The sequence below is a fragment of the Sminthopsis crassicaudata genome, chromosome 6, assembly GCF_048593235.1.
Source record: "Sminthopsis crassicaudata isolate SCR6 chromosome 6, ASM4859323v1, whole genome shotgun sequence".
In the NCBI taxonomy this organism is placed as follows: Eukaryota; Metazoa; Chordata; class Mammalia; order Dasyuromorphia; family Dasyuridae; genus Sminthopsis; species Sminthopsis crassicaudata.
In genome coordinates this window covers 192,926,447-192,941,210 of record NC_133622.1, presented here as the reverse complement: position 1 = coordinate 192,941,210, position 14,764 = coordinate 192,926,447, and the positions used below count along the sequence as shown (strand labels likewise).

The 14,764-nt window shown below is 50.3% G+C and overlaps 1 protein-coding gene across 2 annotated transcripts in view; it reads left to right on the top strand.

Annotated features, from left to right (window-relative positions):
* ADAM33 (ADAM metallopeptidase domain 33) overlaps positions 1–14,547 on the top strand; it is a 34,998-nt gene extending 20,451 nt beyond the window's left edge. Inside the window, exons 3-23 of one of the 2 annotated variants that reach the window (XM_074275578.1) lie at positions 1,908–1,984; positions 2,264–2,342; positions 2,584–2,660; positions 2,784–2,973; positions 3,225–3,290; positions 3,405–3,476; positions 3,707–3,873; positions 3,973–4,057; positions 4,455–4,597; positions 7,025–7,202; positions 7,690–7,779; positions 7,993–8,188; positions 8,465–8,573; positions 9,160–9,370; positions 9,602–9,679; positions 9,783–9,891; positions 9,995–10,142; positions 12,819–12,918; positions 13,080–13,328; positions 13,422–13,543; positions 14,065–14,547. In XM_074275578.1, the coding sequence (XP_074131679.1) occupies positions 1,908–1,984; positions 2,264–2,342; positions 2,584–2,660; positions 2,784–2,973; positions 3,225–3,290; positions 3,405–3,476; positions 3,707–3,873; positions 3,973–4,057; positions 4,455–4,597; positions 7,025–7,202; positions 7,690–7,779; positions 7,993–8,188; positions 8,465–8,573; positions 9,160–9,370; positions 9,602–9,679; positions 9,783–9,891; positions 9,995–10,142; positions 12,819–12,918; positions 13,080–13,328; positions 13,422–13,543; positions 14,065–14,104 (2,586 nt within the window). In that variant the 3' untranslated portion in view covers positions 14,105–14,547. Of the gene's footprint in view, positions 1–1,907; positions 1,985–2,263; positions 2,343–2,583; positions 2,661–2,783; positions 2,974–3,224; positions 3,291–3,404; positions 3,477–3,706; positions 3,874–3,972; positions 4,058–4,454; positions 4,598–7,024; positions 7,203–7,689; positions 7,780–7,992; positions 8,189–8,464; positions 8,574–9,159; positions 9,371–9,601; positions 9,680–9,782; positions 9,892–9,994; positions 10,143–12,818; positions 12,919–13,067; positions 13,329–13,421; positions 13,544–14,064 lie in introns of both variants that reach the window. The other variant, XM_074275577.1, reaches the window with a different exon arrangement.
* The last annotated feature ends 217 nt before the right edge of the window (positions 14,548–14,764 follow it).

Below are 14,764 nucleotides of genomic sequence, written 5' to 3'. Positions count from 1 at the left end.
GTGCCCAGGATAGCCCATTTTACTCTGGGGCACTGAGCATTGTTAAATTCTCCCTTAACTCTATCTCTTGGGAGCTTCCATCTCCTGCCCCCCAGTTCCACCCCCAGAGACCAAGCAGAACAAGTCTAAATTCCCATCTCTCTTTTTGAAGCATCTTTCAAATGATTGTTGATGGTAATAACCTTGCCCCCCCACACACACACACGTTGAAGTCATCAAGTTAAGTCTCTTCATTTGTTTTTGCTTTGGTGGAAGCTCTCTCTCTCTGTCTCATGTGTGTGTGTGTGTGTGTGTGTGTGTGTGTGTGTGTGTGTGTGTGTGTGTGTGTGTGTGTGTGTAGCAGTACTGAATCACTGAACTTGCATTCCACTAAAGCCCTCACAGCTTTTTCACAGAAATTGATGTCTGGCTAAGCTTACTTAATTTTGGAAACTGACTTTTTGAACCCAGACTCAGACATAGGAGAGTCAATTTGGCATAGTGAATAAGGAGCCAGCCTGAATATTAGGAAGTTCGGTGTTCAAGACCTGCCCCTGACATATATTGGCCAGATTAACCTTGGCAAGCTGGCGTCTCAGTGTCAGGCAGCTCTCTAGGTCCGAGTTACAGAAGGGCTAGTTACAAGCATTGGTAACAGATTTTTCACTAGCAAAATCACAAACCAAGACTCCCAATTCCCCCCTAGGACTTTAATCCTTTTGCCTTCCTTGTGTGTATCACTTACCAGTACTCATCATAAACAATCTCATGCCTTCTTTGGTGTTCTTCTGGAGAGCAGTCTCTCTCTCTCTCTCTCTCTCTCTCTCTCTCTCTCTCTCTCTCTCTCTCTCTCTCTCTCTCTCTCTCTCTCTTCTCTCTCTCTCTCTCTCTCTCTCTCTCTCTCTCTCTCTCTCTCTCTCTCTCTCTCTGTTTCTTTCTCTTTCTCTTTCTCTCTCTCTCTCTCTCTCTCTCTCTCTCTCTCTCTCTCTCTCCCTCTCTTCCTCTCTCTCTTTTTCTGTCTCTCTCTCTCTTTCTTCTTCTCTTCTTCTTTTCCTTTCTTTCCTTTTTCTCTCCCCCCTCCACATTTCAAAGGAGAAAGAGAGAAGCCCAGAGAAAGACATCCCCCCCAGAGGAGAGGGGGAGGGAGAGAGACAGAAGGCTGGCCAGAATTACCCCAGCTGAGGGTACAAAGAAAAGTGGAATTTCCCTTTCAGAGGTTCAGGAGTAAATTTTGTTTACTTATACTAGGAAAGAGATGGGGGAGGAGCCAGAGGGGCTAGGGGGAAAAAAAGAGAAATAGCTTGCTCAAGGAACTCAGTCTGAAATGGGCCATTGGGGTGGATTGGAAAGGGGAGCCAAGGGAAGATAGAGAGAGAGATAAAGACGGGGCCAGAAAGCTAGAGACTATGTAACAGATATACAAAGAGAGAGCCAGGGGCATAATTAGAAGGAAGGGATATAGAACAGATACGGTCAGAGAAGCTCAGAGTGAGGAGAGAAGAACTGAGACATCTGGAACATCCTGGACAGTCAGTTTCATCAGATTCATACACTCCACCAACCCTCAAATATTCAAATTCTCCTCTTCAGAGAAGTCCTGCCCCCCCTCTCTATTTTCCCTAAAGTCTTCTCCCCCTAGATGAATGGGACAGCAGGAAAGGGGAGCTTGGAGCAGAGATGGGCCGTGTGCTTGAATGCTTTCTTTTCTCTCCATACAGCTTACTCCCCCACTCCTACCTCAACCAAGCCTATCTCATCTCTGGGTAGTAAACAATGAGAAAAGCAGCTCAGGCAGGTCAAGCAAATGTCCAGAATCATATAACATAACAGAGACAGAGCTTCCACCACCAACATAGTAGAAAGGGTGGTTGTGTGTGGCCATCTGTTCCTACCCAGCCTCACCCTCTCCTGATCTTCCCCTCACTTAGATCAGAAGTCCCGATGAGGCCTTATTGTCAGTGAGGGCTGAAGGCAAGGAACTTCTCCTCTCCCTGAAGAAAAACCGGTGAGTCCGGAAGAGATCGGAAGTCTGGGAGTTGAGGGCAGTGGCCCCTGTGTCTGGGTGAACTTCGGAGGGAGGTGGTACTGAAGCTAGATTAGGGCAGAGTGGGGTGGGGGGGGCATGGACTCTAGTCTCTTTAATAAAAACAAATGATCACAAACATAGATGTGAGAATGTGCTTGTAGAAATCAGTTAGGCAAGAAGACATGGGGAAGTCAGCCAAGGAAGGCTTCCCGGAGAAGGGCACGCTAATCTCTCCTCTCCTTATTCTAACGTTTTTAGCTGGCTGCTGGCTCAGGGTTACACAGAAACCCACTATGGCTCAGACGGGCAGCCGGTGACTTTGGCTCCCAACCATACGGTGAGACCAGGCCCCTGGTGGGAGTGGGAGGGAAGAGGGCTGACTGGCAATCGGGTGCAGTTGGGGGAGTTTTCCGGAGACCTGCCAGGAGTAGCAGAGACGTGAAAAAGGTCTAACCGCCCAACGGGGTGAGGGCCCTTCCCTCAGTGGGAGATTGAGATTTGTGACTAAGACAGAGGGACAGTTGGGGCCTGAGGCTGGGGACCCAACCGTCTTCCCTCCAACCCCTACCTCTACCCAGGACCACTGCTACTACCATGGCCACGTGCAAGGATTCCCGGATTCCTGGGTGGCCCTCAGCTCCTGCTCCGGGATCAGGTAAGGGGCGTGCCTGGGCGGGGCTATGTCTGGGAGAGGGACCGCTGTGGAAGGAAGGACTGGCTGGGGAGAAGCTGGACGATGCCCTCCTCTCACCTCCTCGCCAACTCGGTCCCCCTCCAGCGGGCTGATAGTACTTAGCGCCAACAGCAGCTACTACGTGCAACCTCCGCGGAGTCCGGCCTTTGGGCCTCCCGGCCCCCACCGCCTCTTCCGGACCGAGCAGCTGCCCAGCGAGGATGGGACTTGTGGCCACGGGCTACCTGGCACCTTGGGCCTGGCACGCATCCTCCGCCGGAAACGGGCACCCAGGGTGAGGACTTCTGGCTCAATACCCACCCCGGCCCCTCTAAATTCTATACTCCGAGGCTCCGCCTCCTGATCAGGCCCCGCCCCCTCACTGATCTCTTCCATCTTGAGCCTCTCTTTAAATTGCACCTCACCCCTCCTGCCCCAATGCCTTTCGGGGTCTCTCCCAGGTATCAGGCCCTCTCCCCTTCTCAGCCGTCCCCGTCCCCCGCCCCCACTCCAGGCTCTTTCCCTGAAGCCCTCCCCTCTCCTCAGGTGAGACGCGACTCGAAGCGGGCCCTGAAGTACCTGGAGCTGTTCATAGTGGCAGATCACGCTTTGGTGAGGGGCGGATGGGCGGGATCCATGCGAGGCCGGGGACGGGCCGGAGGGGAGATGTCTGGGGGCACCTGGCTCCCCTCCTGCTCTCTGAATGCCCCCCTCCATGTTTATTAGTATCTTAGACAGCAGAGGGATCTGGGCCGCACCAAGCAGCGACTCCTCGAGATAGCCAACTACGTGGACAAGGTAAAACGGGGAAGACGGAGCCCAGCTCGTTGGGCGGAGCGGGCAGAGGGAGGGTCTTTCCGGCCGGGAGATGGATAGGAGGTCCCGGCCTGGGTGGGGAAAGGTTAGTGCTGATGGTAAGGGGCCTTGGCCAACGGCGCCGAGAGGCGGGCTCTAGAAGCAGAAACCGCTGAGCGGGCGCCTCGGAGGTGGGAACTGCATCTCCTCCTCATCCTGGCCGCCTCACCCAGTTTTACAGGTCCCTCAACATCAAGGTGGCGCTGACGGGCCTGGAGGTGTGGACGGAACGGGACCAGAGTCGCGTCACGGGAGATGCGAATGCCACCCTCTGGGCCTTCCTGCAGTGGCGCCGGGGGCTACGGGCCCGGAGGCCCCACGACACTGCCCAGCTGCTCACGTAGGTCTCCCTTGACCAGGGACCCGAGGGACTGAGGACTGGGGTGGGAGGGATTCGTTTTAACCCTTTCCTTTTTCTCCCTCCATCTGCTGTGAGCAGGGGTCGCACTTTTCAGGGAACCACCATTGGCATGGCGCCCTTGGAGGGCATGTGTAGTGCTGACAACTCCGGGGGAGTGAGTGCGGTGAGCATGTGCAATGGGGGCTGATCGGCCCGATTCCTCTATCTCCCCAAGGACCTATGACCCTAACCCTCAAGATCGACTTTCACTGACCCTTCCAGCTTCCCATCCATCAGCCTTAGAATGCCTGGGACCAACTCATCCCCTTGCCCTGGATGGCCCAAGACCTTGTGCCAGGAGGCTTTATTGCCTGGAGAATTACAGGATCTGCTTACTGCTTGCTCTAGAAGAATTATCATCCCCTTTTCTCTACCCCACCCCATCCCCAATTTTGCCATTGTTAATTTTGAGAAGGAAGAGAGAGAGAGAGAGAGAGAGAGAGAGAGAGAGAGAGAGAGAGAGAGAGAGAGAGAGAGAGAGAGAGAGAGAGAGAGAGAAGGGTTAACTCTTTTATGCCCAGGACCACTCAGAGTTGCCCATTGGCGCAGCGGCCACCATGGCCCATGAGATTGGCCACAGCTTTGGGATGAGCCACGATGAGGATGGCTGCTGTGCAGAGGCCCTGCCAGAGGAGGGGGGCTGTGTGATGGCTGCGGCTACTGGGTGAGTGAGGGCAAAGCCAGGCTTGGCAGGACTAACTTGGGGGGAAGGTGTCTGTGAGATGGAGTGGAAACAGCCCTTGGGTGGGGGGTGAGGGGGAGGGAATGCCACAAAATCTGAGGTCTAGTCTGTACTACGTACCTAAAAAAAAAGATGAGCAGATCACTTCTTACTGATCCTCTGTTTCCTTATCAGTAAAAGGAGAGGATTGGTTTGGATCTGGGATTCTCGTTTTTTTACCTTTTTAAAATGTTATTGTATATTTTTAATACACATTGCTTTTTGAATCATGTTGGGAGAGAAAATCAGAACAAAAGGGAATACTACAGGAGAGGCGGAAAAAAGTGACCATAGCATGTGTTATGTTCAATCTCCATAGTTCTTTTTTTGAATGCAAGATGGCATTTTCTATCCAAAGTTGGAAGATCTGGGATTCTTTATATTTAACATAATGGAGTCTTTGACATCTGATGAAGCCTATGGGCATCTTCTTACAATCATAGGGTTTTTTTTGAAGTTTTTTATTTTATAATAACTTTTTATTTTTTCAAAATATATGCAAAGATAGTTGGGTTTTTTTTTGTTTTTGTTTGTTTTTGTTTTTTTAACATGCAGCCTTGCAAAACCCTGTGCTCTCAATTCTTTTTCTTCCCTCCCCACTCTCCCCCCAGACAGCAAGTAATCCAGTATAGGTCAAATGTGTGCAATTTTTCTAAGCATATTTCCACATTCACTAGAATCATATTTTTAAATGCATTGAATAAGCAACATAGGATTACAAAGGAAACCAATTATATTGAAATTAAGTTGTCACAGCCTCCTTGATGGATTCCCCTGACTATGTGTTTTCAAGAGTCCTCTGTTTTGACATTCTGGCTTGTAAGGACTTTCCCCTCTTTGGCCATCCGATGTCTCTGTCTCTGCCTGGGCCCCTGTCTAATGCTGAATACAATCTCTCAGTGGCTCTGTGCTTATAGTTATAGCACATATCACAGCTATCAACCTGGGTTGTTGCAAAACAAGGTCAGCCAGTTGACAATCATTTATTAAGTATCTATTATGGGCCAGACACTTTGCTAAGAGCTGGAGACACAAAAGAAAGGCAAAAAAAGAAGTGTAATGAGGGAGACAACGTGTAAATAATTATGTACAAATATGTTGTATGCAAGAGAAACTGGGAACAGTCTCAGAGGATGAAGAAGTGGGAAAGGCTTCTTGCAGAAGGAAGGATTTGGGGGAAAGTCAGGGAAGCCAGGATTGGAAGTGAAGAAGGAGACCAGTGAAAATGATTAGAGCTAGTTGCTTGGGAGATCATCAGAGATCAGTTTCCTGTATCACAAAGTGTCAGGAGAGGAATGAAGTATAAAAAAAAGGGCAGATTTTAAAAGGCTTTAAAATGGCCAAACTCTGTCCTAGAGGTGAGAGGGGCAAGGAGTTTGGAAACAGAGTCAGATTATACTCTAAGAATATCACTTAAAGTGATCAAAGTGAAAGCTGAAGGGAGAATGGACCACAGGGGAGAAACCTGAGGCAGGGAGATCAAACAGCAGGCTATTGCAGTAGTCCAGGTATGAGGTGATGAGAACCTGCGTTAGGGTGGATAGTGATTTGGAAACCTTCTCTCCCACTCTCCTCTTCCTTTAAAAAGGCAAGCCATTTGATAAAGGTTATACATGCGCAATAGAGGCAGAGTCTAATATGAAGTCTCTGAGAGGCACTCCAGGTTTGCAGGTGTCATTGGGCCATGGTGCGTCCATCCCTGGTTGGCCAAATCAAAGTAATCATACATACTACAGACAGAGACAGACAGACAGAGAAGGAGAGAGACAGAGAAACACACAGAGAACCCCATATTGTAAAAGTAGGGCTATACTTTGTTTTGGGGTTTTTAATAGTATTTTATTTTTCCAAATATATATAAAAATAGTATTGAATATTTATTCCTACAAGCCCTTGTGTTCCAAAATTTTCTCCCTCCCTCCCTTGTCACCCCACCTCTCCCCCAGACATCAAGCAATCCTCTATAGGCTAAATATGCACAATCTCCTCAAATATATTTCCATATTTGTCATGCCCTACAAGAAAAACCAGACCAAAAGGGAAAAGGCCACAAGAAAGGGAAAAAAATCCCAGCAACAATAAAAAAGTAAAAACACCAGCTGTCTCCAGAGTTCTCTCTGGATGTGGATGGCATTTCCCATCCCAGGCCATTGGGATTGCAGGGCTGCACTTTGTAAACCTTAAAGAGCTTTCTGTCAGCTGCTAGGCTGATGGCCCTGAGTGTCTATGTCAGGAGATGGGTCCACTCGGGTCTGTTTCCTCCCCTGCTCAGTCCCAGACTGTGGGTTGGTCTGTGGGAGCACAGTGCCCCCCACTGGTCAGAGCCCATTGGGCTCAGCTTTTGCTTGTTTGGACTCTCCCACTCTGCAGACACCCATTTCCACGCGTGTTCAGCACCTGTAGCCGCCAGCAGCTCCTCCACTTCTTCCAAAAAGGAGGGGGGATGTGCCTCTTCAACCCTCCCGACCCCCGATTGCTGGTGTTGGGAGGCCGCTGTGGGAATGGCTTCTTAGAAGATGGGGAGGAGTGTGATTGTGGGGACGTTGGGGTAAGGCTTGAACTCCCCTCCCCCAAGTCCTGATCCCAGTGCATCTCTCCAGGACCTCCCAGACTTGAACATCTCCATGGGTTGCTAACCTGGCTCTTGGTTTCTGGGAAACCTTACCCCCAATCAGGACTCCCAGTAATTCCTTCAACATCTACCTTGTGATTCTCAGTGCTCCCCAAACCCCTAAAAACTCTCAGCCTTAGAGCTTCATTTCCCAGAACCCACAGAGTCCCCAGATCCTATGACCCTCAGGAACCCCCAGCTTCTCCTTAGGAATCTCCAGTGACCCATGGATCTTTCAGGATGCCCAGACAGCCCCTAGGGTTTGAGATCCAAAAGTTGGCCCCCTGTTTCCTGGGCTTATCTGTTCTTCCTGGGAATTCTCCTCTCCCAGTTAGGAGTTTCCTTCCTTAAGGAATGTTAATTCCCAGAATTAGGCCAGGACCCATTTCTTCCTTCTTTCTTTCTATCTATTTTGGGGATCCAGGAGTGCACTGACCCCTGTTGTCATGCCCACAACTGTACACTTCGAGAGGGAGTCCAGTGTGCCCAAGGGGACTGCTGTGCCCATTGCTCGGTGAGGAGGTGGGGAAGAGAGGGAGGTAGATGCAGCAGAGGGCTCAGAGTAGGTGAGGCTTTAATATGGGAAGAGGGGCTAAGGCTGCTCTGGCCTGACTTGTTTCTGCTTCCCTTTTCCTTTGGATTTTCCTCTGTCTGCCCCATCCCGGTGTGTCTCTGCCCTTGTGAATTCCCTGTCCTTGTCTTTGTCTCTCTGCCCACCTTGCTGCAGCTGAAGCCAGCGGGAACATTGTGCCGAGAAGGAGCTGGGGACTGTGACCTTCCTGAGTTCTGCACTGGAACCTCTCCCCACTGTCCCGCCAATGTCTACCTTCTTGATGGCTCTCCTTGTGCAGGGGGCACCGCCTACTGCCGAGATGGCATGTGTCCCACCCATGAGGGGCAATGCCAACAGCTCTGGGGGCCTGGTGAGAGCCTAGCCTGGCAGAAACAACACCCCTTTCTCCTTGGGATCTTCTCCTTTCCCAAACCTGAGCCATTTATGTCCCAGTTCTCCCGTGGGCAATCCTCTCTCCCATCAGTCAGACAACTCCACATGGACACACACTTCGGAAGGGAAGGATAAAGGAAATCCAAGGAATCCAGGTGGAGGTGACTCCACTTCCTCCTCCCCAGAGGTCATCCCTCTCTCCTAGATCTGGCTTCCTTCCTTCCCCCCTCACTAACACTACCCCCACCCCCAGGTGCCCACCCAGCCCCTGATGCCTGTTTCCAGGATGTAAACTCAGCTGGGGATCCCTATGGGAACTGTGGTCAGGACAGTGAAGGCCGCTATGTCCCGTGTAATCGGAGGTGAGACTGGGATGGGGGGAGGTGGGCAAAGGACGGAGGTGAGACTGGGACGGGGGGAGGTGGGCAAAGGACAGGCTAGGATCTTCAGAACACTCAGGAGAGTGACACTAGGGAGACAAGGAATGAGTGGGATGAGCAGCTTGAGGATAGAATAGAACAAGAATTAGGGAAAGGAAGCGATTAGGAATTAGATGGGAAAAGGAGTTAGTGGGGTCAAGAGCCAGGGGCCAGTGATGAGGGGAAGGATCTTGGCTAGGGGCTGGATTTGGGGTCAGGAAGTTCTGAGCTGGACGCTGGTCTTTGACACTTGCTGGCTAGGTGACTGTAGCCAAATCACTCAACATTTCTGAATCTCAGTTTCCTTATCTGTTAAATGGGGATGATAACATTTGTTAAATCTAACTCTCAAAGGTGTAGTAAGGATCCAAGGAAGTGATATCTATTAAAAAAAAAAACCTAACAAATATATTATAGATTTTAAAATGCTAAAGAAATGCCAACAGTTACAAAATTTGGGTCAATACTTGGAAAAGCTTCTGGGCTGGCAGTTCCCTTGGCACCCTCTTCCTCTCCCCTGCCTCTGTAGGGATGCCAAGTGTGGGAAGCTTCAGTGCCAGAGTGGGGCAGACAAGCCCCGAGGACCACATACTGTTTCCATGGAGACCACCATCCGTCTGGGGGGCAGAGAGGTGACATGCCGAGGAGCCTTCATGTACCGTGTACCCCGACCTGACTCCTCTGCTGACTTGCCAGACCCTGGTCTTGTGCTGCCTGGTACTAAGTGTGGAGATGGCATGGTGAGCCGGCCTCACCAACCCAAGGGGCAGTTCTGAGAGGGCTTCCTTAGGAGATGGGATCCCTAATTTGGGGGGAGAAGCTTTCTGTGGGTCTTTGGGACTCGGTATGATCAATATCCTCGACAGCAGATGCCCTGGGATTCCTTTCCCCTTAGCCTGCCCTGCCTTGCCCAGGGTACCCTGGGCCCACCAACATCATCTGCTTCCATCATTCCTATCCACCATCACTAGGTGTGCCATGATAGAAAATGCCAGAATGCATCCTTCCCTGACCTTCAGAGGTGCCTGGACACATGCCATGGCCATGGGGTGAGTGACCTCTGGGTGTGGGTCCTGGACACTGAGGGGCCTTGGATGGGAGGTGTCCTTTTGTTCAAAGGCTATACGCTTTCTCTTATTCTCTTCCCCCCAGGTCTGTAACAGCAATAGGAACTGCCACTGTGACCCAGGCTGGGACCCCCCAACTTGTGAGAAGCCAGGGCTGGGGGGCAGTGTGGATAGTGGTCCTGTACAGTATGACAGTGAGTGTCAAGTAGGATCTGGTCCCAGCCAAGGGAACAAGGAGGGAGGAGAAAGGGGAACCTCATCCCTGAACTGACCACCTATCTTCACCTCTCCTCCCAGGCCATGATGCCGTTCTGCAGGCCCTGCTCCTTGTATTGCTACTGTTCCTGCTTCCCAGTGCTGGGATGGCTCTCTACTACTATCGTTTCCCAAACTCCCTGTTGCACCAGGGCCTTCAAGGGCTGAGGAAAGGACAAGAGAGCTGCCGGTGAGTCTGTCTCCACACCTCTCCTTCATGTGCCTTCTGTCCTTAGAATCTCCCATGTGTACTCCTGTCATATAACCATTGGGATACATGAGCTGGAAAGGGAGAGCATCATATCTTATCCCCTCATTTAACAGGGGCAGAGATTGAGACCCGTCCCTAGAAAAGGGGAAGGGCTATAGCACATTTCAGGGGCAGAACCAAGAATGCAAGCCTTCTGGGTTCAAATACAAGACTTCCTACTCTATCAAATCCTAGGATTATAAGATTTAGCCCTCTTAGGGTTGTTAGTCACCTTTCGTTCTACAGAGGCAATAAGATAACTTGCCCAAAGGATGTAGCAAAGTTCCTGTCTTTAAGGAGCATCCTCTGTTAAAGTTTGCAATTCTGATTCAAGCACTCTTTCTACTAAATTATATTATCCTTCTCTTCAGATAGATCTCACAAACCTTTGTTAAGCAAAATTGTGGAATTTCAGAACTGGAAGTAATCCCAGTGGCCATTTTAGCCTAGTCTGTACCCAGAAAATCATTTCATCTACAATATGCTATAAATGGTTATCTAGCTTCTGCTTGAATATTCCCAATGAGAGGGAGTCTGTCAGCCCATCAACCACTTTGGGACAGCTTTTGTGATTGGGAAGTTTTTCTTTACATGAATTCTACTTTGACAGCTCCCCAACTTTTACTCACTGTAACAAAAACAGCGATGGAGAAAATTTATATAGCACTTTAAGGCTATATATTATCTTATCTGCTCTTAATCTGGCCTCTTCAGTCAATTAGAACAAGTTCAATTTTTCTTCTAGGTGACAATGAAACATTTGCATATATATTCTTATCTGTTCTTACTCTGCCCTCTACAGTCAGTTAGAGCAAGTGCAATGTCTCTTCCAGATGACAATGAAATATTTGCAAACAGTTGTCCTGTTAAATTCTCTTTTCTCTAAGCTAAGCACCTTCTATGTGCTCCCATTCTATTTTTTTATTTTATAATTATAAAATTTTTTGACTATATATGCATGAGTAATTTTTTTATAACATTATCCCTTGTATTCATTTTTCCAAATTATCCCTTCCTCCCTCTACTCCCTCCCCTAGATGACAGGCAATCCCATACATTTTACATGTGTTACAGTATAATCTAGATACAATATATGTGTGTAAATCCAATTTTCTTGTTGCACATTAAGTATTAGATTCCGAAGGTATAAGTAACCTGGGTAGGTAGACAGTAGTGCTAACAGTTTACATTCACTTCCCAGTGTTCCTTCTCTGGGTGTAGTTGTTTCTGTCCATCATTGATCAACTGAAAGTGAATTGGATCTTCTTTATGTTGAAGATTTCCACTTCCATCAGAATATATCTTCAAACAGTATTGTTGTTGAAGTGTATAACGATCTCCTAGTTCTGCTCCTTTCACTCAGCATCAGTTCATGTAAGTCTTTCCAAACCTCTCTGTTTTCCTCCTGCTGGTCATTTCTTATAGAGCAATAATATTCCATAACCTTCATATACCACATTTTATTCAGCCATTCTCCAATTGATGAACATCTGTTCATCTTCCAGTTTCTAGCCACTACAAAAAGAGCTGCCACAAACATTTTGGCATATACAGGTCCCTTTCCCTTCTTTAGTATTTCCTTGGGATATAAGTCCAGTAGTAGCAATTGTGCTCCCATTCTAATCTCCCGTAACAGAAAGTAATAGTGGGAAATGAGGATGTGAAGGAGATGACATAAGTCTATAATTGATCTCATTAGCGTCACACACTTTCTTAGCTGCTACTCTCCTCAGGCTCCTCCCTTAGATTATTGTCTCTAGGGATGAATCATTCCCTTCTGTTCCCAGGCCTGGCTCAAAGTTTATACATATATGGAGGGGTGTGTGTGTATGTGTGCGCATATATATATATATATACATATATATATATATATGTAAAAACTTTGAGTTTATAAATATACATACATATATATATATACATATATATATATGTATATATATATATATATATATATATATATATATATATATACAGAGAGAGAGAGAGAGAGAGAGAGAGAGAGAGAGAGAGAGAGAGAGAGAGAGAGAGAGAGAGTGTGTGTCACGGAAACATATATATTTACTAAGAAATTTTGGTAAGAGCTTACAAACGAAGTCACAATATTATAGGAAGTCACAATATTATAGGAAGACGGCATTTCCAGGGGGAAGGACAAGGTTTAGCCTAGACAAGGGAAGATGACTTGTCCAAGTCATTAACAACCATCCATCTGGGCATGGCAAGAGCCCTCAAAAGCTATCCAGTCCAAATTATACGTAATGATAGCACCAGGACACGAAGCATTTTGTTACGTTCTTGCTAAGTGCCAGGCAATGTTCTGGGGAGGAGGCTACAAATATGAAATTTAGCACCTGCCCTCCGAGAACTTCTATTTGACTGGGGGAAACCCTATGGGGGGTACATATAATGAGATTTCCAAATGTCTAAAGGAGAGAACAAAGCCATTTCTGTGGGGGAAGACTTCCAGCAGCTGGCGGGAATCACGATTCCTGTAGGAGCGAAGTCTGGAAGGAACCCTTGTATTTGGGCCTTCACGGCACGGAGAGGGAGGTGGCAGGCTCGAATTCCCCGATCCAATGTGGCAGCTCCCTCACTCCACGCCCTTCCCTTTTCCAGGTACCGGACACGGGCCACCAGAAGTTCCAGGAGCGGAGCCCAATCGGGCTTAACTCTGCAGAACCTTCCCCTACGCCAGCCTACTCGCCCGGCCCCGGGAGTGAGTAAGGGGGGGGGAAGTACCTGGGGGGGGGCGGGGGGGGACTTCGAGAAAGAAGGAGGAGCCCTTGAAGGTCCCTGGTGCGCAGGGGTCAAGGTACTTGGGGAACTCTGCCATGACATATACCCGGGATTCTCCTCTAACCCGAGGTGTCTCAGCAGGGAGCGCGCGGGCCTCTCTCCCCGAAGCCCGGACCCTCGCAGCCAATCAACGTGGTTCGACCCCTGCGCCCCAACCCTCCCAAACCCCGCGACTCCCGGCCTGCGCGCCCGCCGCCGCCCCTGAGTCAGTCCCCGAGACCCGGCTTTCCCCAAAGGGTCCCGGGTGACAGAGGGGACCGAGACGAGGGGACCCGCCGCCTGCTGCCCCCCAAGAGACCCCTCCCCGTCAGCCCGGCCCGGGGCACTAAGGTGAGCGGCGGTGAGGGCGTGCCGTCACCTCACACGGGAGGGGATGGAGAGGAGCCTCGGCACAGTACCCACTGCTAATCCTCTTGCCCCTAGACCCCGCTAAAGAAGGATCCCCCGAGCCGCCCCCTGCCCGGGGACCCCGTCCTGGTCAAACAGCGGCCGCGAAGTCCCCGCCTCCTGGTCATGGTGCAGCCCAGTCCCGCCCGGTCTCCTCGGTGAGTGTGCGGCTCGCCCGCTTCCGGTTCCCCTCCGGGGACCTCACTTGAAAGAAGGCTTTGCCACGCCCCCCTCCAGACCCAGGCCCGCCCACCCCAGAGTAGAGTTTCTTTTTCTTTTTTGCTGGGTTTTAATTGGGGTTAAGTGACTTACCCAGGGTCACACAGCTAGGACGTGTTAATTGTCTGAGGCTGAATTTGAACTCGGGCCCTCCTGAATTCAGGGCTGGGGGTCTAGCTGCCCCCAGAGTAGAGTTCATTCTGGCCTCTCTCCTCCCCCAGCTTCTAGTCTGGCTACTGGGAAGGCGGAGTCTGGAGGAAACTTGCTGCAGAAGTTGGGAAGTGAGGCGGGCCGAGTTCAGGAGAAGGAGGCGGCCGGCCAGGGGAGAGTTTGGTGGAAGGAAGGGCCGGAACGCAGGGCAAGAGGCGAGGCCGAGAGCAGGGCTCGGGGCGGAGCTGGAGATGCGTTTAGAGGAATGGCGCTAGCGAAATTCAGCCCGAATTCTCCTTGTCTCCTCCAGGCCCGGCCCCGGGAAAAGCTCTCTAACGTTTAAGAAATGACCAGACCAGGTCCTCCCCGGAACTGCTGTCCTGAGGGCGTGGGCACAGGACCCTGCCCTCCCCAGGCGTGGGGGACCGTTGGCTGCCGCCGTCAGCACCTCCCTTCGTGCCTCAGTTTCTCCACCTGAGACGACCTTGCAGACCCACGTCTTGGCCTGAGGCGAAGATGCCTGGGCACGGGGAGGCAGGGAGGAGAAGAGGAACGGTTCCTCGCGACCCCTGCCTCGCCCTTCCTTCCCCGTGGATGACCAGAGGCGGGTCACCGTCTCTTGGGCCTGGCTCTGAGGGACTGAACTATACTTGTCAGCAACCTACCTCAGAAACGGCCCGGTGCCAGCCCAGTGCCGGCCGGGCGGAGAGGACTGGGAGGAGCGTGGGTGTGGAGGAGGGTGGGGGGCGCTTTAAGGAGACACTGGTGTTTGAAACACAGACGTTTACATGGATTTGGCTCTGTTTCCCCTTTTTGCCATCGACTAGAACAGTGGGAGGAGAAGCTAAAACTATAAGATTTCCCTTCTGCCGTCATTCTAAATCTGGGCCTCAGTTTCCCCACTTGTTCACTTAGAAAATAACCCGTTCTCCTCTCTCTGATGCAAGTCGGGAAGAGGGCAGAGAAGGGAGTTTACACCAAGCCAGACCAGCAGAGGGCAATGAAGACCT